Genomic DNA, 26,893 nt, shown 5'->3' with positions numbered 1-26,893 from the left:
TCGGTTCACAACCACGCCTGAAATCTCGATTATCACTTTATCATGCGAGAGTATAAAATGTTCGGTGACACCCGAACTTAGCCCTTCCTTACTTGTTTTCCATTCCTTTTAATAATTTTTTTTCATATATGTGGTCTTTGGATTCGCCTGTAAATTCATTTTTTGTTTTTTACCAAGCTTTACTATTGCACAGTATTTTAGTTCATTAAGTTATAAATTGCCTTTCCATTCATCGAATTTCTCACTGGTACGCTTTTTATATGCTCTTAATAATATAGTCACGTCAATTTTGACGTTGACAACTACCTTAGTTTTTGTTTGTAGTTAATTTATAAGCGCAATACCCTCTCGGATATGCCAGTCGGAAGTCTCACATCATTCCGATTAAATATGTAGATATGTGAGGCATAAAATTCATCGACTTATAAAATTACTTTATTAGGCTAAACTTTGCAATTATATTTGACATTATACTATATGAACTATATATTACTGCTGAATGCGATTGTCTTCATCTGTCACACTAATAAAGAAATAATTCTAAAGTTTTCTAACCTAATTGTATAATAAGAAGTTTCAAGTTATTAATTTTAATTCATGGAAAATAGCGGCAGTTAATAGTAGACCAGTTTTACCCTTGGACTATCAATAATAATATGAGTAATAGATTATACAATAGTTTACTTCGGGACAAATATTTTATAGAGAAATTAAATGGACTTTGCGAAAAACTCTCTATTACAATACGTATATGTACATATATATATTAGTTGTTTACAATGACTAACCCTCTAATTTATTTATTTATTCTATGATTAACCCTTTATTCCATTTTCATAAGATTTGCTTTTAAAAGTGTACCTGTGCAAACTGTGCAAAACTGATCTTCATTTTCGGTTTGTATAAACTAACCTAAAGTACCGGGTAACATAGGTTGATAGGGTATTAATGTCACATTTCGACTTAAACGCGTGTCTTACAGATATTTTTTTGCCTCTTGACAGTTAACATATAACAAAGACTTACATAAAGCCGCTTAGAGTTCACAGTACTAGCCTCAACTCACTAGCCACGAGTTTTTAAATAATTTGTAATTAGATAATTAAAACCGTGCTCACATATTTTATTTTAATAGCACGTTTATGTAATAAGAGTGTGTTGTTGTTTATACTGTGGAGATTTGGTGGGGAAATACATAAATATTATATATAATTGGAAAGCACTTTGGTTAGTTCAAAAGGTGACAGGTGCCTGGTGACAGTTGGGAGACGAGAGGTGAGGGATGAGAGTAGAAATTAAACGTTTACCTCGGTGAAACATCGCCCAGCTGTAATGCGCAAATAGAAGCGTATGCTCAGAAGTGCGGCAACGATGGCCGAAAACAAGGCTAAAAGCAAAATATCGCGCAGATAGTCAGCACTCGGCAACACATTCAGCAAACCCATCTATAATAGACATGTTTGTGTTTATGTATTGTCTGTATTGTATGGGTGTGTACTAAAGCAAATATAATAAATAGAAATATGTATACGAATATGTGGTTGTTATGCAATAAAGGGGGGCAATAGCGTGTGCAGATTTATGCAAAACCAAAAAAATAGCGAAATAGTAAAGCAAAAGAAATACGAAAGGCAAAGTTCGATTGCAACCAAGTTTTTATACCCCAAGTTTAAAATTTTAAACCCAAGTTTTAAACATAATTTTTTAACTCATTGGTTCACCAATAGATTTATAATAGCAGTTAAACATATATTTTGTTCGAAAATGTATCAATTAAATTAGTATTCTAGGCTAGAGTCATGAATTTCAGGTAATTTTGGAAGTGTCGTAAAAAAGGCAATTAATATTTTTACTATCCATTTTTCTATAAGTTATTTATTAACATTACAAAAATACCAGAAATGGCGACTGTCTGAAAAAACAACAATTTTCTACCACTTTTTCGACTATTTCGGCTTTTTTCAAAATATTATATGTTTAAATTTTGAGATATTGGTAGTTGCACAAAAGAAACAGTTTCGAGGAGAACGAATTTCAGTTCCGACCGAACCATATTTTTATTTGAGTTTTGCAAAATCCTCTTCAAAACATGCACATTTGAGAATATAAAAAGTTCGAATTTTTTATTTCTAAGGCCCCTTAATATTCCCATAAACTGTTACATGGATTAACGGGTTTCAAAACATAAATTTTTTAAATGTTTTATTAAATTGTACAACATTTATAGAATATTTAAATTTTCAAGTTGATCCGAATAATAGTTGCGGAGATACAGCCTTGAGAACTTGGCTAGGCTAAGTCTAGGCTATCTTTAAACGAGTTTTCTTGAAACTGTGTTTTTGAAGTCGATTGACAAGATTTCTTGGGAACAGACCTTTGAGATGCAATTCTTAAAGATTTGGATGAAAGATTTTTTTTTCGATACAACAATTTGAAAAAAAATGTAGCGAAATTTTTTTTTGTAAAAACTTTTGCCAAAAATTCAATTTTCTGTTTTTTTTTTCTTTGCCCAAATTCTTAGCTAAGGTTTTAACTAAAACATGTAGTTTTCCATTTAGATGATCCTGTATGGAGTTATCCTTAATATAAAGTTGCCAATGCGGGCGCATCTTTTTTTCCGGGGGGTCACCGAAAATGGCGTCGCAATGGCTGAGTTTAAAACATTTTTTTTTTTCAAAAATTTCAGAATTTCTTTGTTAATAGTGTATGTTTATAACAAGAAAAAATTTTAAATAAATATTTCATTTCAAAAGGCATAAAAAACCTTAAAAAACAAATTATAAATATAAATACTTGTAGGAATTATACAATAACTTATCTACGACATATACTATATAATTGCCATTTAATAATATATAATACTTTATTATTATAAAAGAACAACTATTTCAGTTTTATTCAATTGACAATTAACTTCATTTACAATTTAATTAATCCATTAACTGTACTGGCACTTTACTTCTTAATAAGTTGTCTGTGCATTTATGTCACATATTTTTTCCTTTTTAACCACAAGCTGTTAATTTGAATAATGAATCAATAATTGAATTAATTTATTTGCACTATTTGAATTAGAATCTGACTGTCATACATAGCTGTGACAGAAATCTGGCAAGTGACATCTTGCATAAAATCACCTTTGAAGAAATGGGAGGTTTTGCACAGCATAGTCAGGTGACTAATTTGGTGTGGTGGTTATTTAATAGCTTACAAGACACGGTAAAGTTCAGAGCAAAAGAAAATAATGCCAAACCTTTGGAAATTAAAATTAACAAAGAAATATCTTGTGATAGATACAATTCAAATATTTAACAACAATTTTTTTTTCAAACTATTATAAATACAAAACAAATATTGAACAAAAAAATTCAGACCAAAATATTGGAAAAACAAATTAATTAAAATCATCTAGAGCGCGTGACGTCTACTTCATGGTTTAGCGATCTCAAGTTAATATTAAACAAAAGTGACATGCATATTTGGTTGTGTGTGTGTGTCTCTCACCAATGCGAAACGTTCGTAAGTATGTTTGTATGTCATGGTGCTGCCTGCTAATCTGTGTCAGCGACTTTATGCCATTTAAATAATTTTTGCTGCAAAACAATACGAGCAGTGCATTACTGATTTTTAAAACGCAAAAATATGGATGTATGTATATATTATTATATAATATATGCTACCAAAATTGTTTTGGTTTTATTTTGCAACGAGTTATGGTAAAAATATATTTTACTTTGTGGCTGTCATAATATTTGTTCTGGTTTGCTATATTCAATGTTGTTTTAGTTAAATAACTTTAAAAGAAAAAGTGATATTCTTTGAAGGTGAGAGATATGTCAATTAAATAGATTTTTTTTAACTTTAAGCTAGCAATTGCGTTTTAAACATTTTCTCAATGATCTCCAACCAAGATCTTTTCACTTTTTAATGGCAATATTCTTATGTTTATACACCGACTGATATTTGAGGATACTCTTTCAGATTCAATTAATGTCACCTCAGGTGTTCCGCAATCTTGACCCGGTCTGTTCCGGTTATTTATAAACGATATCTCTTCTGTCATAGAATTCTCAAATATTTTATCATCAAATAATGGAAAATCACTGTCAAATATAATACCCAATAAATAACCAAAACTCAACTTTTGTTTCATGTATGATAACCAATATATTATATAACCGTGTATGATAACCAATTTAAAACCAAATGATAACCAATACGTTTAACCGTTTTATAACCAATCGTTTCGTTTTTCCTTCGCCTATAAACTTATGAAAAGTGATGTTAAGTTATTTTTCATTTTGACGGTGACGATATACTTGCTTGGTGTGTTAGAAATAATTCGCCATTGAATCTCAAAAAATCTAAGACAATGTGCTCTCTCGTATATTTGGATTTTCCTCTCCTTATGTAAAAAAATACTATTTACTATAGCAAGTTTTTAACTTTGATTTAAGAGTCACTATGAACCCCAAGTTTCATTTTATTCCTCATTATGATAACATAGTCTCGTAAGCAAAAGCTATGCTCAGTTTTGTTAAACGTTGCTCTAAATAATTTAAAGATATTTTATATAAAGATTAAGGTTAAGTCTTCCTCCATACACTATTGGCTTAAAACTTATAAGTCTACCCACACTTAGTCGGAGAAAAAAGCTTGGTGTAATCTTCTTAGTAAAAATCCCGAATGGCATAATTAGCAGTTCTTTTCCCCAATCGAAAGTGAAATTAATATCCCGGTTCACTTTTCGAGGCAGTTTGGACCCTTACTGTTAAAATCTTGTAGCTCAAATTTTGAACTTAACGTATCATTCTGTCGCATATGTCATGATTTTTATGTTTATTCCTGCACCTTTGATTTAGCTGATTCATCCTTTTAAATCAAAAATACCATATTGCTTTCTCTCAATAAAAGAAATCATCACAAATTTTTACTTTATAACGAATTTTAAATCTTAATTGTTGACATTTTTGTTTCTGTGGGTTACCAGTTTTAGATGATCCTGATCCCGCACGTATGCGGTTGTGCCCCCGCATCGGTTGTGCGGAGGAGGGTAGTCGTTGGGTTATACTAATGTTCAAATCACAGCGCTCTTGCAAATTTAATTAGATTTCTAAAAAATATAAAATATATAGTATATGAGCGATCAACGTGACGACTTGAGTTGATTTCACCATATCTGATTGTGTGTTAGTTCCTCTGCATATACGCGAACTAGTCACTAAGTTTTTGTGATATCATTCTGAAATTTTGTACAGCTGATTTTCTCCTCAAAAAGTAACAGATTTGACGGAACCGCTAATATCGAACTACTACAGCATATAACTGCCTTAAAAACTGACCGATCAAGCTGAAGGCTTTGTATTCAAAACTTTTTCATTTGGCGAGATATCTTCACCGACTTGGGCACGTGTTATCGTCTAAAAAAGATATGCAATCCCCAAAGAAATTGTTCAGATCGAGTCACTACAGACTGTAACTGCCATACAAATTGACCGAACACACTCAAGTCTTTATAAGGAAAAAAAATCTATTTTACAAAATATTGCTACGGAATTTGACACAGATTATTATTGAAGGCAACCCAATAACCTTAGAACAAATGGTTTAGATCAGAGCACTATAGTATATAACTGTCATATAAACTGGCCCATTAAAATTAAGATCCCCTCTATTTAAAAAAAAAAATGCAGCTATGAGGAGTAATATAGCATTGGTTAAGTCAAAGTTATGCCGACTTTTGCAACTAATATTAATCAAATGAGTTCAAATAACATAACTAAATTTTAAATTAAAAAATTTTATATACACTTTAACAGTATTAAAGTTCTTATCTATTGATATATATATATACAAGGTCATTCCAAAGTAAACAGGACTTTTTGAATTTAGCGCCCATTGGTGGCGCCATCTATATTTCTACTGGTGCGTTAGAATCTGCTAACTTCTGATATCGATTGTCCAGTGAAGTTATTGCGTTTTAAGTGTCAGTATGTTTGGGTTATCGGTGCGAAAATGAGCTTCAAAGAAAGAGCCAACATTAAATTTTGTTTTAAAATTGGTAAAACTTTCACCGAAACGTTTCAATTGATGAAACATGTTTATGCCGATGATTGCTTATCTACTCATTTTTTCATTTATATATATATATATTATTTTTTATTTGACTTTCTTATTAATTTTTATTTTTTATTAATATTTTATGATTTTTTTACTTTTGCTTTTTATTTAATTAATTTTCTATATATTTTCTTTTTTTCTCAAATAAAAATTTTAAATAAATGTATATTAGAAAAAAAATTAATTAACTAAAGTTCTAAGTCTGAAACTAATTTTTGACAGCTACTTTTCTGTGGTGAAAGTCCACAATTTTAGTAATTGAAGTTTGTTTTAGTTTTCCTACTTCACAGTTTTAATTAAGCCAAATTTTGGGAAAAACAACGAAAGCCCGAACAATGGTTCAGTAATGGTGTTAGCGATAGTCTGCTGTAAATATAACTTTCACTGCTTTACGCAATGCGAGCACTGATATTATACAATATAATTGTCGAAATAAAAAAAATATAAATTAAAAAAAATGTGTGCACACAAATTTGAAGTTCAACTGTATGTATGTATAATATGTAAAGGAGGAGTTTGTAGTAAAAAGTAAAACAAAAAAGGTCTCAAATTATTTTTGTATACTTGCTACTTCGCACCAACCACGTCATCAATACGAGCAATCTTCTTTCTACATTCTGCACAGTGTCTTTCCTATGCGGCTCGCACACACAAGCCTCACATATATACCCATATTTTTAGTCTGTATATCAACCGTTGTTTGTTTTTATGCATTGCTTTCATATTTATTTGTAGGAAAGTTCTGTGTTGGCCTAACCTGTTGTTTTTGTGGAAATAACACTCAACTCGTATTGTAAAAATGACATACTTGTTGTTGTCGCTTCACTGAGAGTCAAATAACTGCATTTATGAAAAAAATATCTCAACGGAGGCATCAATTCAACGCTCTAAGAATCAAAATATACGAGTATCTGATATATATATATATATATACACATCTCCGTATTAATAATAAATAATTTTCAGTTAGTTGAGCAACTTGCACACATATTAAATTGCATACATTTTCTTTCACAATCAGCACTTTTTACATTCACACGAATTGAAATTAAAAAGAGAGAAGAAGCATTTTTTTATGTTTTTAAATAATTTTCGCTTTGCTTGCACCTACCTTTTATTTAAAGCTACAAAAAACTTTCTTTACAAAATTTTTCTGAATTACTTTGCTGAAATACCGCACGCGCACAACCTTCGCCTTGGACGCTTAACTTGAGACTGCTGGCGTGTAGCGCTGCGATCGCCTGACATGGATCGTGCTCGAACTCACTGTTTGACCGTTTGTATGTTGCTTTTGTTGGCCATAATTATACTCAGCGTTAAATGTGAGTTTTAAGCGCTGTAAACTATGCCAGCTTTGATTATTCGGTACTCGTCAGTGCGCTCGAAGATTTCATTGTACGGTCTCTGTTTTGTTACCACTTTCTTTGGCGGCACTTGTTGCAATCGGTATTGTTAATATGGAAAAACTGATAGAGTATGATAATAACAAAAAGTTATCTGATTTTTGTTCATTTAGGTAGGAGAATTTGGTAATTACAGCTATGTGCGTTAAGAATGTTCTCTGCAGTTGGAAGTTCGTCGCTTAAGTCTTTTGTGTGGTAGAACTGGGAAGTCAAGGAAAGCAAATGTCTAATCATCGTTGGTTTGAATAACATACATACATACATACATATTTACAAAATTGTATGTGTATATAATTATATTAGAACTTTATACCCTGCACATCATTTTGAACTTTTATTTTGATATAATTTCTTATAATTAACTATAACCCAAAAGCATATGTGAAGCTTTACTTACATGGTTCTTGTTAAATTTATGTATGTAGTTATATTTATGATCAAGTTGAATTCAACCGTTAGAATCACTGCTTCAGCGATGTAGTTAAAGAGCGCTTCCAATATAGTTATTATTTTATACTTATACAGAATTAAAAGAAAAGACGAAGAAATATTTATAAAAATTATTTTTGTTTTCTAAATGAAATTTTTACGTAGTCTCAAAGTTCTTTAGAAAATAAAAATTCTCGAATGTAAATATTTGCTGTATCTTATTTCCTTATAAATATAACAATAAAACGTCCCATACTCCAAACATAAAGAGTGAATCATCTCCAACTATTCTACATCTACTATTTGAAGAAGCGTGACACTATATGCCTGGAGTGTGGGAACAACTTGCGAATGCCATCAACACTGCGATCTTTAAATCAGTTTCGAACCAGGTGAAGTACACATTTTCGACTGTTTCTTTCTTCAACAATGTTCTTTGATTTTCCTAACACATTTCCCTTCTGAAAACAAAAATCAAATCAACAACCTATATAGCTCTAATTCCAATTTTCTTATATCAACGGACATTTCTATTCGAAAAAATTGACAAAACCAAGAAAACTGTCAAAAAAATAATATTTTAACTTATTTTAATACATATCTTTATTATCGCCTTACAAATCGTTTGATGAATGAAACACCCTCTACTCGTCGTCGTTTTTGCTAAAACTTCAAGTCACTTAGTACGAGTAAACTTCATACCCAAAACTTTAACCTTATAATGTCTTACTATATGAATCAAGAGATTTTGACATTCTCTACTATGTCTCTGATGCAAACTTGTTGGCAGAACAATACTGTTACTCGTGTTTGTGATAACGTAGACTCACTAAAAAATTAAAAAGATTTTTAACGATTCCGTAGGTGAAAAAAAAAAAGATCAAGTCTGTTTGCACACAATCAAATGGGCCAGTCCGAGTCAAATTTGATCAGATGATATATCCAGTTCAGGGTATCTTAAATGGAGCCGGGGTTAAAATGGGACAATGGACGTGATACTGCCCACTTTTAGAAAAACTCGCATAGCTCGATACCCGCTCGACCGATTTCAATCAAATTCGACATATAACATTGTGATATTTTTATGTTACAGTGCGAAAATGGGCGAAATCGGTCTATCATCACACCTACATTCAAACAATTTTACAAATATACGAATTAAAAAACCATGGTACAACTCGGCACGAACAGTGCATTTGACGTGTGCCACTTTGTAATTAAAAATTACGTAAATCAAACCAAAAATATACAAGAACCTAGGTAATGAATATGTGGACCGAGTGCTTATGGTAGATTTTTTACCGAAAGTATCGGCCAATGTGGAAGATATATAATTGAAATTCAAAGGAAATCCTTTCCCGATAGAAGTATTTCTGTGTGCTACAAAGGGATTTCATTGGGACAATACCTCCCTTAGCCCTTATATACCCAATATAAAGATTTTGGAATAGAAAAATTTCGAAAAATAGAGAATAAAATGTTCGGTAGCCTGAATTTACCTTTTCTTTACTTGCTTTTAAGCAAATTAAAAACAAAAGTCAAATTGGCAACTTTAAAACGTTTATATCACAAATATATAACGTTATATCTCCATTGCAACATACGGCGGTCAAATAAATCAAAAGCATTTCCCACCAATACTTACCAAGGTTGCAAAATTATTTCACATATTTATATATATATTTTTTTATGCAATTATTTTACAACTTTTTTATTCACTCATATTTGTACATCGAAAACACCCAACAACTTCATAAATGTATTGCGTACTTCAGCATGACTTGCTTGAGACTTATTTTTATCATTGCTTAAATATCTTTAGACTCGTAAATACACTCCGTTGCGTTTTTTTTTCAATACCTTCTCTTTCCTCTTGTTATTTTCAGTCGGTTGCCATCCGACTCATCCTGTGCATCGGCCACAGGCTTCGTGAATGTATTATACCACTCGCTCACATGCTTCGTCACTATGTCTACGACCTTATTAACTTTATCTTTGACTGTTCTTAAATAACCGTTATATTTTTTGTTACTTATTTCGTCATGCATTGGTAAATGGTTTGAAACTCCTGCAGCTCGTTCGTTCTCCACCAAACGTTCGGGCATTATGCTTCCCAATGGCAGCAACTCTTCGTCTTTGGTGATCATATTTGTCAGCCATGCATCGTCAGGCATTTGATAATGCAAAGCGCGTGGCGATCGTCGTTTACGCAGCGAACTCAAATTCCACCAAGGTGCCTCCGTTGTCGAGGGAGCAGTGGCGCGCTCTAAACTCTTTTGCATATCCAAATGCCCGACAATACCACGCTCATTGAAGTAGTTCTCCAAATTCTCCGCCAAGTAATCAATATATTTATTGCGTAATGATTTGATTTTCTCCAGCATCACATCCTCACTTTCGGGATGTCTTTCGTTCAGCTCTTTTTTGTTGCTCTTCTCGACTTGTTCTTTGTCCTCGTGGTCGCGCAGGAAAGTGCGTGCCAGTTCTTCTTGTGCGCGCAGAAAGTCTTCAGCTAGCTGACCACCGCTTTGAATTTGCGCTGTGTGCACTTTTTCCACATCAGCATCGGCGTCGTGGAAATCAGTAGATTCGCCGAGCGTGTTACTTTTCAATTTCTTGTCGTTAATAACTGATTTTTTCGTAAAAGGCTCGGGAAATAATAGTGCGTTCCATTTGTGCGGCTTCCTGAATTGACTATGTTCCGAACTCCGTACTGGCATTGCCTCGTAGAACTCGGTGGGCAGTAAGCGTACCGGTTTCATTTCGTTTCGTGTCTCTTTCATTTCATTTCTTGTCTCTTTACCAATTGTTCCTTGTATTTTCATAGTTGCTAGTTTCTTCTGCCCCCGCTCTTTCGATTCATTAACATCTTCACCCTCCACATTGGTAATATGCGTTAGGTGTACATCACCTTCGGGTACACGTGGCAGTTCGGGTTCGTCTTCGGTACCCATTTTATTAAAAAACTCCTCCTCATTGAAATGCGCTGGATCGTAAGCTGGTTTAATGAATTTCTTTTCTGGTTTACGAATTTCGGTAATTTTCTTAACTATAGGTGATCTTTTTTGGGCACCTTTCGTACCGAAGATAGCGCCAAAATAATCATCGACACTACGTGTATTTCGTTTCAATGAAAACAAATCGTCACCATCCTGCATAGCAGTATTCAACAAATCCTTAATCCATTTCAATGTTGCTGCGCGTCGATCCTCAATCGCTTCCTCACGCTTTTTCGGCGACTTTTCTTCGAGAGAGAGCGGCTCAAAGAGTTTGGCCAAAGATTCTATATGTTCGTCTTTGTCTTTCAGCACAACATGACGGGCACGTGTGGCATAGCGACGTCCGCGGTATTTATTTCTCATGTTAGCATCGTCGGGTAGCGCTGTTTCCTGTATTAGTTGTTGCAACAATTTATCCGACGACGAAATTTGTTTATGCAACACTTTTTCCTCCTCCGAACCCCGTTCCAATTCGTCAATATCAATCTCTGTAAACTGACAATGCTCCAGGTCGGCATTTGGTAATACCCAGAAGCCAATGGATTTCCCAGGTGAATTCAATTGTATCGACTTATTTGGACTCTTCGTCTTAATTTGTGGTGGCAGCGTTGAGTTTAGTGTTAACTTATCATTGTTCAAATAGGTATGATTCTTCTTGAATGTCAAAATATATTGCCAGTACTCCTCACCCGATAGCTTTGTAGCGGACCTAATGGATATTTGTTTGGTTTCATCATCGGGATTGACTATCATAAAGGCTATGCCGCCCGATACTGTATTTGCACAGTGCGTGTAGAGCTTGTTACTGCGCAAAAATATGGTAAAGGGGCGTGCGGGAAATACACGTGAACCCATCACTTTCTTGAATACCAAAGTTGCAAAGAAACTTTGACTAGGGCGCTCCAAATCATCTAGTTCCATGCGTCGGAATACCGCATCAAAACCCGAGCTTGCCGCTTCGCCAAGCGTCTGTGCCCAACGTAGCACTTCGGTGATATCCTCCGTTGTTTCACTACCGTCAGTAGTACCGCTGCTTCCCCATTTTGACTTATTTGTCCTCTCTTTGGGCATGAAGTTTAACCAAACTGGTACTTTTTCATTGAACATGGCGCGCAGAACTCGATCGCTTTCGTAGACCGTGCCAAACAAAGCATTTGAAGTCGAAGCATCTGCGGGTCTGTGTGTGTTCAAAGCATTCTAAGTATAAACACAAAAATTTTGCCATACTGTGCAAACTTACTGTAACCAATTGAAGGCCGCATTCAAGTCCTTGCTGTACTCGATATAACGTCGTATATCTTCATTTGTGCTGCCCGAAGGCATTTCAGCGCCGATAACTTCCCAATCATCAACATAGGGACCAAATGTATCCACCATCAAACTTAATGTATTTAAGTCGTTGAAGTACTCCGAGACACTAGGGCCGAACTCTAAAACGTAGAGCATTTTAGAAAGCTTATCGTACTAAGCTTATCAAAAATGTTTTCCAGTTTTCGCTCGTCACCTACCTGTACCAAGCTGCCATATGCAATCGGTTATACCCGTTGTGTAAGAGTTGTTCAATATTCTCAGCGACTGCATGGGATCCCATTCGCCAGCTTCATATGGCAGTGGCATAATCATGGTCCAGTTGACGGCACTATCAAAACATTTTTATTTAAAGGTCACTCTTCATTTGCTTGTACACTCACCTCGTCCAGCGATTGAATCCTTTCCATATAGTTTTTGTCGGATTTCGATATTTCGTATCGGTATCTGGTATGAAATTATAATCATCCGAAAATTTTACATACGAAGTGCCCAGCATTGTGGCCATTTGCGTAAGACTTTTCCTGGAATTGCAAATAAAGTTATATTTTGCCTTAAATAAAGTGTAGTCAAGCTTACCTGTTTAAGCCATCGAGCGCATGATATAAGTCCGACGGATTAACAGTAAAACTAACAAATTTCTCATTCACATCGTTCAAGGGCCGATTCACATTCAACTGCACTAACAAGTCCGCATACGCCGAGGATGCACATATTGTGATTACTAAAGCTAACATTGGCACTATTGATGCCTTAAGTAGGGACATCTTTCTTCAGTCTAATTAACCGTGCACTGAGAAGTGTAAATTCCGACTAGTTGTAAATCTTGACGCTCGCGTTGCTAAATAAACAATTATTTTTAAAATATTTCACCTTCTCATTGTTATTGTTATTATTATAAAATATATATTTCGACCTAGAGCAGATGTTGGCGTTTGAGTCAGCTCTTTTGCTGAGTTTAAAAGTTGGAGCTTTTTTGAATAACGTATGTATTTTGCTGACTTTTGCATTTGCATTTAGAAGTTCATTGCAGTTTCCAAAAAATGTGTTAAATTATAAACATACATACTTACATCTTACAATAAATAAAAAGAATCATAAAAAATTCCCGTAAAAGTCATTCAAAATATTTTTTTTTTTGGCATGAGTTTGATCCCTAACATTTTATCAGAAACTATAAAAGGTAGCTGCTTTATGAGGATAATATGCAACTTTTATATGAGGATGGTTCGATAAGAAATTTTGCCTCGCCGGCAGATGGCATCGCTATCTCAAGAGATTTTCTCTGTTTGATCTTATTGTAGTCGATGCACAGTGAGGCCAGGCGCCCTATAACTAGCCTCCATATAACTAATATCAGTACTTTACTGATTATATATTGTTTATGGTATGTGTTAATAATATGCAGTAGTGCCAAAAATACATACAAAAACTCGAGTCAATACTATATCTATCTCCTTGACACCTATTAAAAGCATTTAAACTTCCGGTTGGTCTTATAGCGTATAAGTATATGGTAAATATCGTGATTTCCAATTTTCTGGTTGACGTTTTGCACATCAACTCAATATATATAGATTTAGTCTATGCTGCTAAGTTTACTACTATGAGCAAAAAATACTGAGACTTTGTTCATAATTTTAAATTCAATATCATTCTATGCGCGTAGCGATTCCTCTTTAATGTCTTGAATTGACTCAAAGCGGTTTCCCTGAAGCGGCTATTTGGGTTTGCTAAATAGCGAGGATTCACATGAAGCTAAATTAGGTAAGCACAGTGGTATCGCCACTCCATTGGTTTAAAATTTCGCGAAAAACTCGCGAAGAATTTATGCAGTATGCAATGCAACCAAGAGTTATCGGCACTAACTTTGATTTTTGACCTGCTATGACGTGGCAATTTTTTTTTTTTTTTTTTTTTTTTTTGCCACGATATTCTGCCAATATGTTTCCGGGCCGTAAGCATAGATCGAAGACTCATCACCAGTAATAATATGTTTCATGACCATCTAATACTCGCAAAGAACTTGCTCACGACAAACAATTATAACCGAAAGCCTTTTCTAACATTCTGAACGTTTCGGCAGAGAAAAAATGATTTCACACACAAAATGTAATGGAACTTCGTTGTTGAATGATGAAAAAAATGATTGTCAATAATTTCCAGTACACCTTTAAAGTATTTCTGCAAATTGTGCTTCAATTGACACGATGTTATCGGTCCGATGCTACGTTGAGAAATGGGTCAAACGGGCACAGAGCTTCACAAAGTCCAATTATATGATTAACTAAATAGTCACTCGCCGATCAGACTTTACATCCGTGTTTTTTTAAGTAATTTTAGGACCTCTTATCACCCTTGTATTGAATGATCTTAATAATATTAATGCCTTCCTTTTCTCAATATTCGTTTGGATTTTTACACGAATATGAGAATTTCTACTAGGTCTCTAATGCCAAAACATGCATCTAGATGGATGAATATCACGTGAAGCAAGTTAGCTACAGTATGTTTGCTCTCTCTGTGCGCTTACTGCTACATCTGTCAGCCTCACAATGTCATAACTCTCCCAAGCATAACTTAACTAGTCAGGATAAACTTTGATTCAAATTATGGAGCAAGAAAAAATGTTAAAATACGATTCCATAAAATTTGTATGGATAATTTCAATTTAATACAATTTAATTTTTTCACTGCACTTTGCAAATAACAATATTAATTGTTTAACAATAAGTCAAAGATAAAAATTTTGAATTTATTATAAAGGAAAGAAATTAATCGTCTTCAGTGGCTTCCATAATGGCCTTGAAGCTGAATGGCTCGAAAGCATGACCAGTGCCGGAGTAGAATTTCGACATGAACTCGACCCTGAAATATTGAGAATACAAACATAGATATGTATATGCAAAATTAAAAATTCACTATATTTCACTTACCAATGCAAACGCAGCGTATGCAGAAAAGCTGAAAGCCCTTCCATAAATATCATAATGGCTATGGTCAGTAAAGCCCAAGCCCAGAAAATGATGTACAGACCAATTGCGCCAGCATAGCCGCCAAAATGCAGACCCTTCTGCATAACCATAAGCCACAGCACATACGATAATTCTAAGAGAGAGAACAAAAATATATCATTCATACTAAAATAGTCAAAATTTTGGCCATTTAAAATTACCCGCATGTGCCAAAGATAGAGCCCACAACCGCAGATACGAGGCTGTATGCGAAATGGTACTCAACACATACTCAATGGTGTGAATGGCCTGGTGAATCCAAATCTCACTCATGGGCTCCTCTTCCTCCTCGTCTTCATCCTCGTGATGGGCATGTGGTAAGGGATCCGTAAGAGTGGCCTCAATGACAACATCGCCCTGTTGGATTTCTATCTTATCGATAAATTCCACTGGTTCACTCTTTACCTATTTGAAGATGGTTGATTTTTAAGTTAACTCTCTGCCTAACTGTAGTTTATTTACTATCCAGTGGAATCATACCTCGAATGCCCGTTTGCACTGTATGTATATAGGTTTGCCAACCAACATCCATGGTATGCAAATTAAGGCGACTATCCAGAAAACGCGCTCAAGCATCACTTGACAGCTAAACATGTACATATTACAACCAGCAAGTTTCGGTGACGCTTTAAAGAGAATCATATTGATGAAATAGATCAAAACCGAAGGTGCGCATGCCGGCTGATTTGGCTCGTAATCGGTTGTGGGCGAATATTGCACCCATTTGTAGAACATCATGAATGCCATATAGCCGAATAATAAAATCAAGAAGAGTACCTGTGGCACGAACTCTAAGAATATATATGCATACTTCTTAAAATACACCATATTCTCCACCGACAGGCAAACACCGAAAACCATGTGCAAAACACCGAAAATGATGGACAATTTCATCTTGTAGGAATTGTAAAAGATAATCTTATTGGCCGCCAACTGCCAAATGGGATCCATACCCCACGGATAAGTGCCGATTGTAGACGTTGTGGGATTGAGTTGCAAGTTGGCATTGGCTAACACAGTGCTGGTATTGTAATTTATGCGCCATTTCGAACCAAACACATTGAAGGATTTCGAAAAGATGTCATTGTAAGTGAAACCCGTGTACATGGAGAAAAGACCGAGTAGCATAATTATATAACGACCGCCGAACATGATGCGCCAAATTTCACCACCTTTCATACGCATCAGCCGTTTTTCATCAATCACCATCCAGAAACCAATCAAGAACATAATGAAACCGTGACCCAAATCACCAAACATCACGGCAAAAAGGAAAGGAAATGTGATGCAAGTGTAAAGCGCTGGGTTCACTTCGCGATAAGAGGCCATGCCGTAAGCATTGATTAGCGTTTGGAAGCCACGCGTAAATTTATTGGTACGATAAAAGGTGGGTGGAGTTTTCTTTGTTTCCATTACCGTTAGAAATGAGCTAGTGCTGCCTGTTGTGGCCGAACCATTTGCGATGGTTTGTTGCACCTCCTCCAGATCCAAGGTGGGTACCCAAGCCTCACCAATTAAACACTTGCTGGTCACATCGATATTAAAGTAGTTCAATGTATGATAGATCGCCTTCATTTTGGTAATTTTAATGGACCAATAAGGCAGGTGTTTAGCTATACCTGACAATATGACATTACGTTGATCCTCTGTCTGTTTCATCACCAACTTTAAGTCCTCCAAACGTGTTTGTACACCCTTCAGCATATCTGCGCGTTCATCGTGCACATTCGGACAGGGATAGAGCGCGGCATGGAAGCCGGCGCACACCTTCTTTATACGTGCATTCAATTGCTCACCCTGATAGAATACCACAAAAGCTGACTTATAAATCATAGTACCCGTACGTGGATCTGACAGTGGCTCTTCGATGTCGGCATATTTCACCAACATATTACCACGTGATATGCGCCACAGCATGCGCTCAAAAGCAAAGAGCCGATGACGGCTCAGCACACCAGCGATGAAACCCAAATGACCACGATGTTCACCAGTGAATTTGCCGCTGTTCGCATGTTCCTCCATATTGATAACGGTTTGTTCAGTGAAAAATATATGCGTCTTTTCCAGCACTTTGCTAAGTTCAGTGAGTTCCATCAAATTCGATTTCAAGTTAACATTATTCTCCGCCATTTCGCGTATTTCACACTCGGCCTTCTCTAAATTTGACTCCAATTCGTATACCTCGCGTAGATTCGGTGCACCGGGTATGTCGTCAAAAACATCTTTTAGCTTAAAGCCATCTGCCTCCAGCTCTCTGGTTATATAACGTATCTGGCGTTCCATTTCATCGCAGCGACGCACGTCGTTCACAAACTTGCGCTGAAAATTAGTAACATTCTGATTCAGCTGTAAGAAGAAAAACGAATGTAAGAAGAAAAACGAATGAATATAGAATAAAATTGCAGTTTCTGACTTACATCACGAAACTGCACACAGCCAAGTTCGCCCAGATCTGCCATGTTATTGTAAGCCGCCTCTGGTGCCAGAAATACTTGACACAGCGTCATCTTTTCGCTGCGAAACATGCTCCCCATGTTTGCGTTTATTTGTATATCTACCTGTAAGGTCGTTTAATATTTTTCCTTTACTTCTTAAAAATAAAATTTACTCTTCTACAACTGCCAACTCTTTACTCACCTCAGTGCAACACCGTGCTTAATTTTTCGAAGACTCCTTCCACTGCCACTGCCAGACCAACACTGAAAATTCTTGCTTATTTTTACTTCGTTGTAAAATGAATAATCGTAAAACATGGGTCTTCAATAGCCACCTGAGTTTTCAATCAATCAAATAATCATTAATTGCGGATTTCACACCCTACATGCGATCTACAAGTTTAGCATTGAATGAACTGAACTTTAGCAAGCGTTTGAGTCTAGCATAGTTTGCTTAAGATATAGTTCATTGAAGAACTATAATATTCTAAAAGATTTCCGGGTTTAACTCCATCCTTACAATTGAAGGGAAATTAAAGGAAAAGAAAAGAAAACGCGACGAAAAGAGAAAATGTGAAATGTTTATTATCATTCAAAAGAACATTCTTTTGTATTTATATTTTGAATATTATCTCTTTTAAATGTTGGACGCGGCTACTATCAAATGGGTGACTTTTTTCGATGACTCGTTCGAACATTTCGACTGGTAACTATCGAATGCCATGCGTGATGTTTTGCTCCAAGGCCTGAATTGAAGCATGATTGTCCGCAAGTGCTTTAGACTTTACATATCCCTACAGATAAAAGTCTAACAATGTGATATCACATGGTCTTGGTTGTCAATCGACAAAAACGTGAAATTATCTGATCACCGAAGGGTTCTCTCATTAAATCCAATAAATGATACGATGAGTGGGAACGAGCGCCGTGTTGTTGAACTCAGATATCGCCGAAATCGCAAGCTTCAATTTTAGTATACGCATAGCCGGTTATCGTGGTGCGATAGTGGTCGCTATTGACGGTTGCGTTCTTATCGGCATCATTTTTGAAGAAATGTGGACCGATGACACCTCCACACCAACCGTTGTTTTTTCGGGATCAAATGGCAGTTCTTGAATTTCTTCAGGTTGCTCTTCGTCCCTAATGTGGCAATTTTGCTTATTTACATACCCATTGAGCCAGAAATGAGCATCATCGATGAACAAGATTTGACTCGAAGCACGTCAGTTCTTCTTGAAACTTTTCCAGAGACCATAGAACGAAGCGATGTCACTTGGGAAGGTCGAGCGGCTTCAGTTTTTGCACAAGCTGTATTTTGTACGCTTTCAATTTAAGATTTCGACGTAAAATGCGCCAAAACGTTCCATATGTCACTCCAAATTGCAGCGAATGGCGTCCAATCAACTTTCCATGGTCTTCGTGTACACACTTAGCTACGGCTGTTATATTTTCTTCACTGTGTGCTGGAATCTATTCGGTCGAATATTATCCAGCTTCTTATTACGTTGTTTAAATGAAACCGTCAACTTTATTTTAATAGTTCAAGTATATACAAATACGCTTTCATAAATATATTAAAATTAAGAATTGTAGGGTGTCTAAATTGTCTTTTTCTTTTATTCTTAAAAACAATCTTAATCCTTCCTTTACACAGATTTATGAATTTTTACGATTCTTGTTGCACCAAAAACCTCATTAGAAACCTAATTAAGCCATCTGACTGAATTATAGAATAAATATTTCCCAATTTCCCTTTGATCTAAGCATCAAAATAATCCTGTTGATTGACGAGCGTCGAAATTATTAAGGCAGAGTGATAAGGCAGCTCATTAGGCTGAGCTAAGGGAAATCTTTCAATCATTCGGTAGTTTCAGCAGCAGACAGTTAAAATGTAGTATTGAAAAATATAATTTCCAATGCGAACAAGGTGAGTGTTGAATAAATAACGAATGTATGTGTTAATAAATATTTGGAAAAGTGCATATTATGAAATAGTGAAATGGATTGAAAAGATATTTTATATTATAAGAAAATATTTATGTACTTTAAAAAATATTTTATGTCTGAAAAGCTTAAGTTTTCAAACAAGAACACAAGCAATAAAAAAAGTGATAATTCTCATTTATTTATTAAATTATTGCTACAACAAAAATAAGGCGAAGTTTTGCACGAATACCATATTAAACTGTAGCTTTGATGAATCTTTTTAGTCAATCTTAAGTGGGCGTGTGTTTTTCTATATGTTTTGTGGAGTTTTTTTTAATTTATAATACCGAGGATAACTTCGCGAAGAAAGTCCACATAAGAGCAACCTGACAACGCGGAAAAGGAACAAAAATTTAACAGAAGTCTATATTAAAGAAACTTCTCCAAAAAATATTTGACAAAATGCCATAAGAATTGTCGAATTGAAAGTGAGTTATATACAAAAGGAAAAATTGCATTTAATGAACTTTGAAATTTCGGAAAAAACATATCTGATTGACAAAATCATTTCATATATTATTTTCCGGACTCAATCATCTCCATCTTTCTGCAATAACACTTTGAAACTGAAAGGCAGAAATGCATAACCCGCGCCAGTATAGAACTTGCTCATAAATTCCACCCTGAAAGTACGCAACCATTAAATTTAAATAATATAACACAAAAGAAATAGCCAAACTCACCAATGCAAACGTAAAGTATGCAAGAAGGCCGACAAGCCCTCCATCAAAATCATAATAGCTATGGTCAGCAAAACCCAAGCGCCGAAAATAAAGTATAAAGCAATAGCTGCCACATAACCATTAAGTTGAAGGGCCTCCGAAAGTACCATATTCCATAGCACTTCAGAAAGTTCTATTGAACGTAGAATATAAATAAACTAACTACAATTTTCAATTAACACGACGTCGTAAACGCACCTGCATGAGCCAACGAGAGAGCCCACAAACGCAAATAGGAAGCGGTATGCGATATAGTACTCAGTATGTATTCGATCATGTGTATAGCTTGATGTATCCATATTTCGCTAATCGGCTCATCGTCATCTTCGTCGTCATGAACAACATGGCTGCCGCCTTCCTCTACCATTTTACCTATACTTGATATAGTGATTTGACGCTTGGCCTGAAGAGAGTGCGTAATAAAATAAATTTTACATCTTATTTCAAAATTATTTTGAATTTCAATGAACGTAAACTTACGCGAAGTTTCCGCGTAGCCATGATATACAGCGGCTTCCCCAACAAAATCCAAGGAATGCAAATTATAGCCAAGACTACGAAGATCTTCTCCAGAGAGGGCTGTACCGTGAACATGTACTCATCGCAACCTGCAAGCTGTGGTGAATCGCTAAACAGCATCATATTGATGAAATAAATGAGAACGGATGGCGCACAACCGGGGGAATCGGGCAAATAATCGGTCTTTGGCGTATATTTAACCCACTTGTAGAACATCATGAAGCACATGTAGCCGAAGAGTAGAATGAGGAAAAGTATTTGCGGTATGAATTCCAAGAATATCAGTGAATACTTCTTAAAGTACATAAAATTCACCACAGACAAACAAACGCCGAAAATCATGTGAGCCACACCGATAATAATTGACATTTTCATTTTAAAGGTGTTGAGAAAAATTATTTTATTATCAGCCAATTGCCAAATGGGATCCACGCCCAAAGGGTAAGTTTTAAAAGAAGCCACGGCTGGATCTAATTGTAGGTTGGGATTTGTCAACACGGTGCTAGTATTGTAGTGTATTCTCCAACCAGAGCCGAAAATGTTGAGCGACTTTGAAAATATATCATTATACAGAAAACCAGTGTACATGGAGAAAAGTCCCAGAAGTAGTATAATATAACGACCGCCAAAAAATATATTCCAGATTTCACCGCCACGTTTCCTACTCAAACGCTCCTCATCCAACACCATCCAGAGCGCAAATAGGAATATGCAAAATCCATGTCCCAAATCACCAAACATAACGGCAAACAGAAAGGGAAATGTTATGCAACTGTAAAGCGCCGGATTCACTTCGCGATAATTAGCCATACCGTAGGCATCGATGAGATGTTGAAAACCATTCGTGAACTTATTGACACGATTAAAGGTTGGTGGTGTTTGCTCGGTCTCGAGTTCATTCATAAATGACGGTAGCGTGCTGCCGGCAGCAGCCGCACCAACTGCGAGCGCTTGCTTTACATTTTCCAAGTCGTTTCTTGGCACCCAACCTTCACCGATTAAACATTTTTTGGTCACATCTATATTGAACATATTCAATGTATGATAGATGGCTTTCATTTTTTGTACCATTACCAACCATCTGGGTAAGTTTTTAATAGTGTTCGATAGTACTAAACGTCTATGATCCGCCGATTGACTTATTATCGATTTTAAGTCTTCCAAACGGGTTTTAACACCACGCAGCATCTCTTCGCGTTCGGAATGTGCCGCTGGACAAGGGTACAGGGATGAACGAAACCCGTTGCAAACTTTCTTGATACGCATATTCAACTGCTCACCTTGATAGAACACCACAAAGACGGTTTTGTAAACCTCAAGACCGGTATGTGGATCTATCAGTGGTTCTTCCAAATCAGCACGCTTAACATAAATGTTACCGCGCGATATTCGCCAAAGCATGCGCTCGAATGCAAACGAACGCTCACGATTCAGTATGCCGGCCACGAATCCCAATTGGCCACGTGATTGCGCATGCGCGTCATCGCTGCCGAAGTTCGATGGTGCATCCATGACATCACTAAAGAATGTTTGCGTCTTCTCTAACACTATACACAGCTCGTTTAACTCGGTATAGTTGGTCTTGAGGTTGACATTATTTTGTGCGAGTTCACTTATTTCCGTCTCTACTTTATCAAGTGTGGCCTCAAGATCGCTAATATCACGCGGATTCGGCGCTAGCGGCAGATCATCAGTCAATTCACTCAGTTCAATGTCATCTTTCTTCAATTCACTTTCAATGTAATGCAATTGACGCTCTAGCTCATCGCAACGACGCACTCCGGTTACGTAATGACGTTGGAAGGAATTGACATTGGCATTTAGCTAAAATAGCAATTTTAAATAAGTCTGTTTAATAATTTTTATAGAAGAAATGAGCTCACATCACGAAATTGCACGCATCCGATTTCGCCCAGTTCGGAAATAGTGCTATAGCCAGCTTCTTGTTGTATGAACAATTGGCATAGCGCCATCTTTTCGCTACGAAACATATCCCCCATTGTGAAGTTTTTGCTGAAGTAAAGATATTTAGAGATTTATGAAATAAGGTAGATATAAAACAAGTAAGGAAGGGCTAAGGTCGGGTGTCACCGAACATTTTATACCCTCGCATGATAAAGTGATAATCGAGATTTCAGGCGTGGTTGTGAACCGATTTCACCCATATTTGGTACATGTCATCAGGTGTCAAGATGTGTTAAGAAAATATTATATACCGAATTTCATTGAAATCGGTCGAGTACTTCCTGAAATATGATTTTTGGTCCATAAGTGGGCGACGCCACGCCCATTTTCAATTTTTAAAAAATGCCTGGATGCAGCTTCCTTCTGACATTTATTCCGTAAAATTTAGTGTTTCTGACGTTTTTTGTTAGTCGGTTAACGCACTTTTAGTGATTTTCAACATAACCTTTGTATGGGAGGTGGGCGTGGTTATTATCCGATTTCTTCCATTTTTGAACTGTATATAGAAATGTCTAAAAGAAATGACTCTATACAGTTTGGTTGACATAGCTATAGCAGTTTTCGAGATAGGTACAAAAAAGTTAGTAGGGGACAGGGCCACGTCCACTTTTAAAAAAAAATTAAGTCCAAATATGCCCCTCCCTAATGAGATCCTTTGTGCCAAATTTCATTTGAATATCTTTATTTATGGCTTAGTTATGACACTTTATAGGTTTTCGGTTTCCGCCATTTTGTGGGCGTGGCAGTGGGCCGATTTTGCCCATCTTCGAACTTAACCATCTTTTGGAGCCAAGAAATACGTGTATCAAGTTTCATCATGATATCTCAATTTTTACTCAAGTTACAGCTTGCACGGATGGACGGACAGACGGACAGACGGACGGACGGACAGACAGACATCCGGATTTCAACTCTACTCGTCACCCTGATCACTTCGGATATATAACCCTATATCTGACTCTTTTAGTTTTAGGACTTACAAACAACCGTTATGTGAACAAAACTATAATACTCTCTTTAGCAACTTTGTTGCGAGAGTATAAAAACACCAGTATTTGAATGGTGACATCAAAAACTTGCCTCATTCGAGTCATATACATATGTACCTTTGAGCATGACGATAACATCGAAAAAGTTAAAAAAAAAAATGATGTTTGGAAATCGTTGTGTTAGCATCAGAGAGATAGCAAAGAATCTCAACATCTCTAATGTATAGCTTCAACACAATTTTGGTTAATGTATTGGATATGCATCGTGTGAATATAGACCTCAATATTTCGCAAAAGCAAAAAAGGTCGCAAAAGAGATGCTTTACTATGTAACTGAAAGTCCTACATTCATCAAACGTCTCATTCTGGTGATTTGACGAGGCTTTATAAATATTATGTCAAAACTTTTCGACAATTAGCGAATGGCGTTACAAAAATGAACCAAACCGAAAAATCCACTTCAAAGTCGGCTAAAAATCAAGGTAATCATCATCGTTTTCTTTCATTACCGTGGTGTGGTTCATCATGAATTCGTTCCACAGGGTCACAAAGTCTATAAGGCATACTCCTTGTTCTTCTACATAAAGCAATATGTCATAAATGGCCATATTTGAGGCAGATAAATCAAGGGTTTTTTACCACGATAATGCGCAGTCACAATCGAACGTAGTTTTGACTGTCTTAGTCAAACACGAAACGGGAGTCATGCCTTCCGTGACGCTTTCAATGCTTGGAAATCGCGCTGGCACCGCTGCAAAGACACAGAAGAAGCCTATTTGGAAAGAATTGTAACGATTGGTTCAATACATTTTTTTAAATCGACTCAGCCCTATTACTTTCCGATAAACCCTGTACCTAATAGAAACCTTTTAACTCAGAGCTGTTACGTTTTTACCTCAAAATCCTAAAATATCATTTAATGCACTTCTTTTAACACCATCCACAGATTGATATACCTTTACTATTCTGAATAATTGAAACACTGAAAATAAGCTAAAATATAAAATATCAACTTCTGCAATTTGGTTTTGACTCATCGTGTTATCTTCAATAATTAGTTTTTGAGCAGGAAAATGTGAAAAATGGCATTACATAGGTAGAAGTAGATTCATCTTGGCGTGGGTGACGAAGTTTTTAAATATTAATCTCCCATATTTCTACCCATATTCTTACCGCTTAAGGCTCTTCTTCGGGAAGAAATTTAACAAGTTATTTGATGCTAAATAGAGTTTCAAGCCTATGTAGAATTTTTTCAATCTAATACCTTATGAATAATAACATTCTTTGTCATTACCAATAGTCGTAACAAGTAACTTGTAATTAATTTCAACTACTCGATATCTTATTCAATGTACTGTATTCCTATCATTTCAGTTCTCTCTCATTTTTTTGATCAAGTAGATTGAAAGATATGAAAATTTTAGTAAAAGTCGGCGTAGGCGTCGAATAATATATAGCTTAATATATTATAACCTAACTTATGTTTATATCATGTTATAGCTGAAATATTTATATGTCTTCATACCTTTCACGAACAAATGTGTAAAAATGTCTTTTAAGGCAAAAATCTGATAACAGGACAATAACCTTAGATGGAATTTGGATATATATTATATATTAAACAGTTATATAATCGGAACCGAGATTAGTATGTACCCAAGAATTTCAAAAAACATACCTAATAATCAAAAAACTGTGCTTGTTTTAAAATAAGTCTCTGGTTGCATTGCTTAAAAATTAATGCTCAGACGAAATAGTAAAGTAAATAAAGTATTAATAATTTTTTATAGCTTTTAATATTTATTATAATGATTATTTTTTTATTTTTTTTTTTATTAGTGTTATAGTTATATATTAGTATTACAGTTTAACTATTAATACTATAGTATGGAAATTTCAGGAACGCTCAAAAGCTGTTTTGATATTTCAAAGATCACATAACTTCCACTAAAACTAATGTAAGAATTTACAAAACCTTTATGCAGCAATATTTTTATATTCACAAATATATACATATTTCTCTGACCAAGTCTCGCAATAGTTTTAACTTAAGCCTAACTACAGTTTCGAATTTTTTATAATGGCTAAAGCTCAGACTCCTATTAAAAAATTGCTGAACATAATTTCCGTAGATTTTCAACCACAAAAAATTACTTTCAAAAGGATTATGATCGCCACGAAATAATTCAATTACTTCATATAAAAAAGATTTCTGTATTACCGCAATTCATCAAAAAACTTACTCTGGAACACAATAACTCCAATTTGTAATTTTCAAATAAAGACTTGTTACAAACACCTCGCCAGAATGACCAATAGACACTGAATTTATTTTGTGGACTTAACTTCGAATCTCAAATGACCATTAACGCAAACATACACTTTCCAGTGCTATCAATCATGCCGACCGATGAGTATTGGAAATGGTCACGCTGACGCTTGGACCGCGGCGTTCATATGGACACACTTTCATAGATATTGCAGAAAGACACAGATATTTATAAAACTAGACATTTTTAAGGCGCCATTGGCTTTAAAAGCAATTACTGGCTGGATGATATACTATGATAGTTGGATGTGTGATGCCTATTCGTACGTGGTTACGATTTGTCAGTAGATGATTGTTTGAAAGTAGTTCATCATACTTTATATATTATATACATAGATATCAGGTTTTAGATATTTGCGTTTATATGTCTACGGATTTTTTTCAATGTATAATTTAAATGGAGGTTTGACAAACGTTCGACTGTGATAGCTGTGATTGATTGGTTGCTTGATAAACCAGCATTTCAGGGTAAACACTGAGTAGTCAAAGACAACATAGGAACATAATTTTCAGTTTGAGCTGTGAACTATAGAAGATAACATACCAATGAGGTATTTTGGTGTGAATCTGGCAGATCTTTCCATTTAAAAAAATTTTTATTTTTCAACTGGATTCAAATTTAAAAAAAAAATAATAAGTATACCTGCACTGAGAACTCCGGTGAGTGCGAACAAT

General features: G+C 35.4%; 4 protein-coding genes across 5 annotated transcripts in view; all 4 read right to left on the bottom strand.

Moving 5' to 3' along the window:
- The window catches only part of LOC108966901 (retinol dehydrogenase 14), a 10,746-nt gene extending 3,390 nt beyond the window's left edge, over positions 1–7,356 (bottom strand). Inside the window, exons 1-2 of one of the 2 annotated variants that reach the window (XM_018930041.1) lie at positions 7,232–7,356; positions 1,308–1,445 (exon numbers count right to left, since the gene is read on the bottom strand). In XM_018930041.1, coding sequence (XP_018785586.1) covers positions 1,308–1,445 — 138 coding nt within the window. In that variant the 5' untranslated portion in view covers positions 7,232–7,356. The remainder of the gene's footprint in view (positions 1–1,307; positions 1,446–7,231) is intronic. The other variant, XM_018930042.1, reaches the window with a different exon arrangement.
- Positions 7,357–9,805: 2,449 nt separating this feature from the next.
- LOC108966888 lies at positions 9,806–13,026 on the bottom strand. Its single transcript, XM_018930026.1, has 5 exons — positions 12,839–13,026; positions 12,643–12,783; positions 12,460–12,590; positions 12,192–12,381; positions 9,806–12,128 (listed from the first exon to the last, which is right to left on the bottom strand). Exons 1-5 carry the CDS (start codon positions 13,024–13,026, stop codon positions 9,806–9,808), a joined length of 2,973 nt encoding a protein of 990 aa, XP_018785571.1.
- Positions 13,027–14,957: 1,931 nt separating this feature from the next.
- LOC108966898 (V-type proton ATPase 116 kDa subunit a-like) lies at positions 14,958–17,966 on the bottom strand. Its single transcript, XM_018930039.1, has 6 exons — positions 17,911–17,966; positions 17,691–17,831; positions 15,754–17,619; positions 15,435–15,678; positions 15,196–15,367; positions 14,958–15,127 (listed from the first exon to the last, which is right to left on the bottom strand). The coding sequence occupies exons 2-6, from the start codon at positions 17,805–17,807 to the stop codon at positions 15,034–15,036; spliced, it is 2,493 nt and encodes an 830-aa protein (XP_018785584.1). The 5' UTR covers positions 17,808–17,831; positions 17,911–17,966; the 3' UTR covers positions 14,958–15,033.
- Positions 17,967–20,132: 2,166 nt separating this feature from the next.
- Positions 20,133–26,837, bottom strand: LOC108966936 (V-type proton ATPase 116 kDa subunit a-like). Its single transcript, XM_018930098.1, has 6 exons — positions 26,133–26,837; positions 22,819–22,948; positions 20,897–22,759; positions 20,615–20,819; positions 20,378–20,549; positions 20,133–20,317 (listed from the first exon to the last, which is right to left on the bottom strand). The coding sequence occupies exons 2-6, from the start codon at positions 22,933–22,935 to the stop codon at positions 20,224–20,226; spliced, it is 2,451 nt and encodes an 816-aa protein (XP_018785643.1). The 5' UTR covers positions 22,936–22,948; positions 26,133–26,837; the 3' UTR covers positions 20,133–20,223.
- Positions 26,838–26,893: the final 56 nt, after the last annotated feature.

This window comes from Bactrocera latifrons, unplaced genomic scaffold (genome assembly GCF_001853355.1).
Source record: "Bactrocera latifrons isolate USDA-ARS-PBARC rearing strain unplaced genomic scaffold, ASM185335v1 scaffold_171, whole genome shotgun sequence".
Taxonomy (NCBI): domain Eukaryota; kingdom Metazoa; phylum Arthropoda; class Insecta; order Diptera; family Tephritidae; genus Bactrocera; species Bactrocera latifrons.
This window is presented reverse-complemented; position numbering and strand designations above follow the sequence as displayed.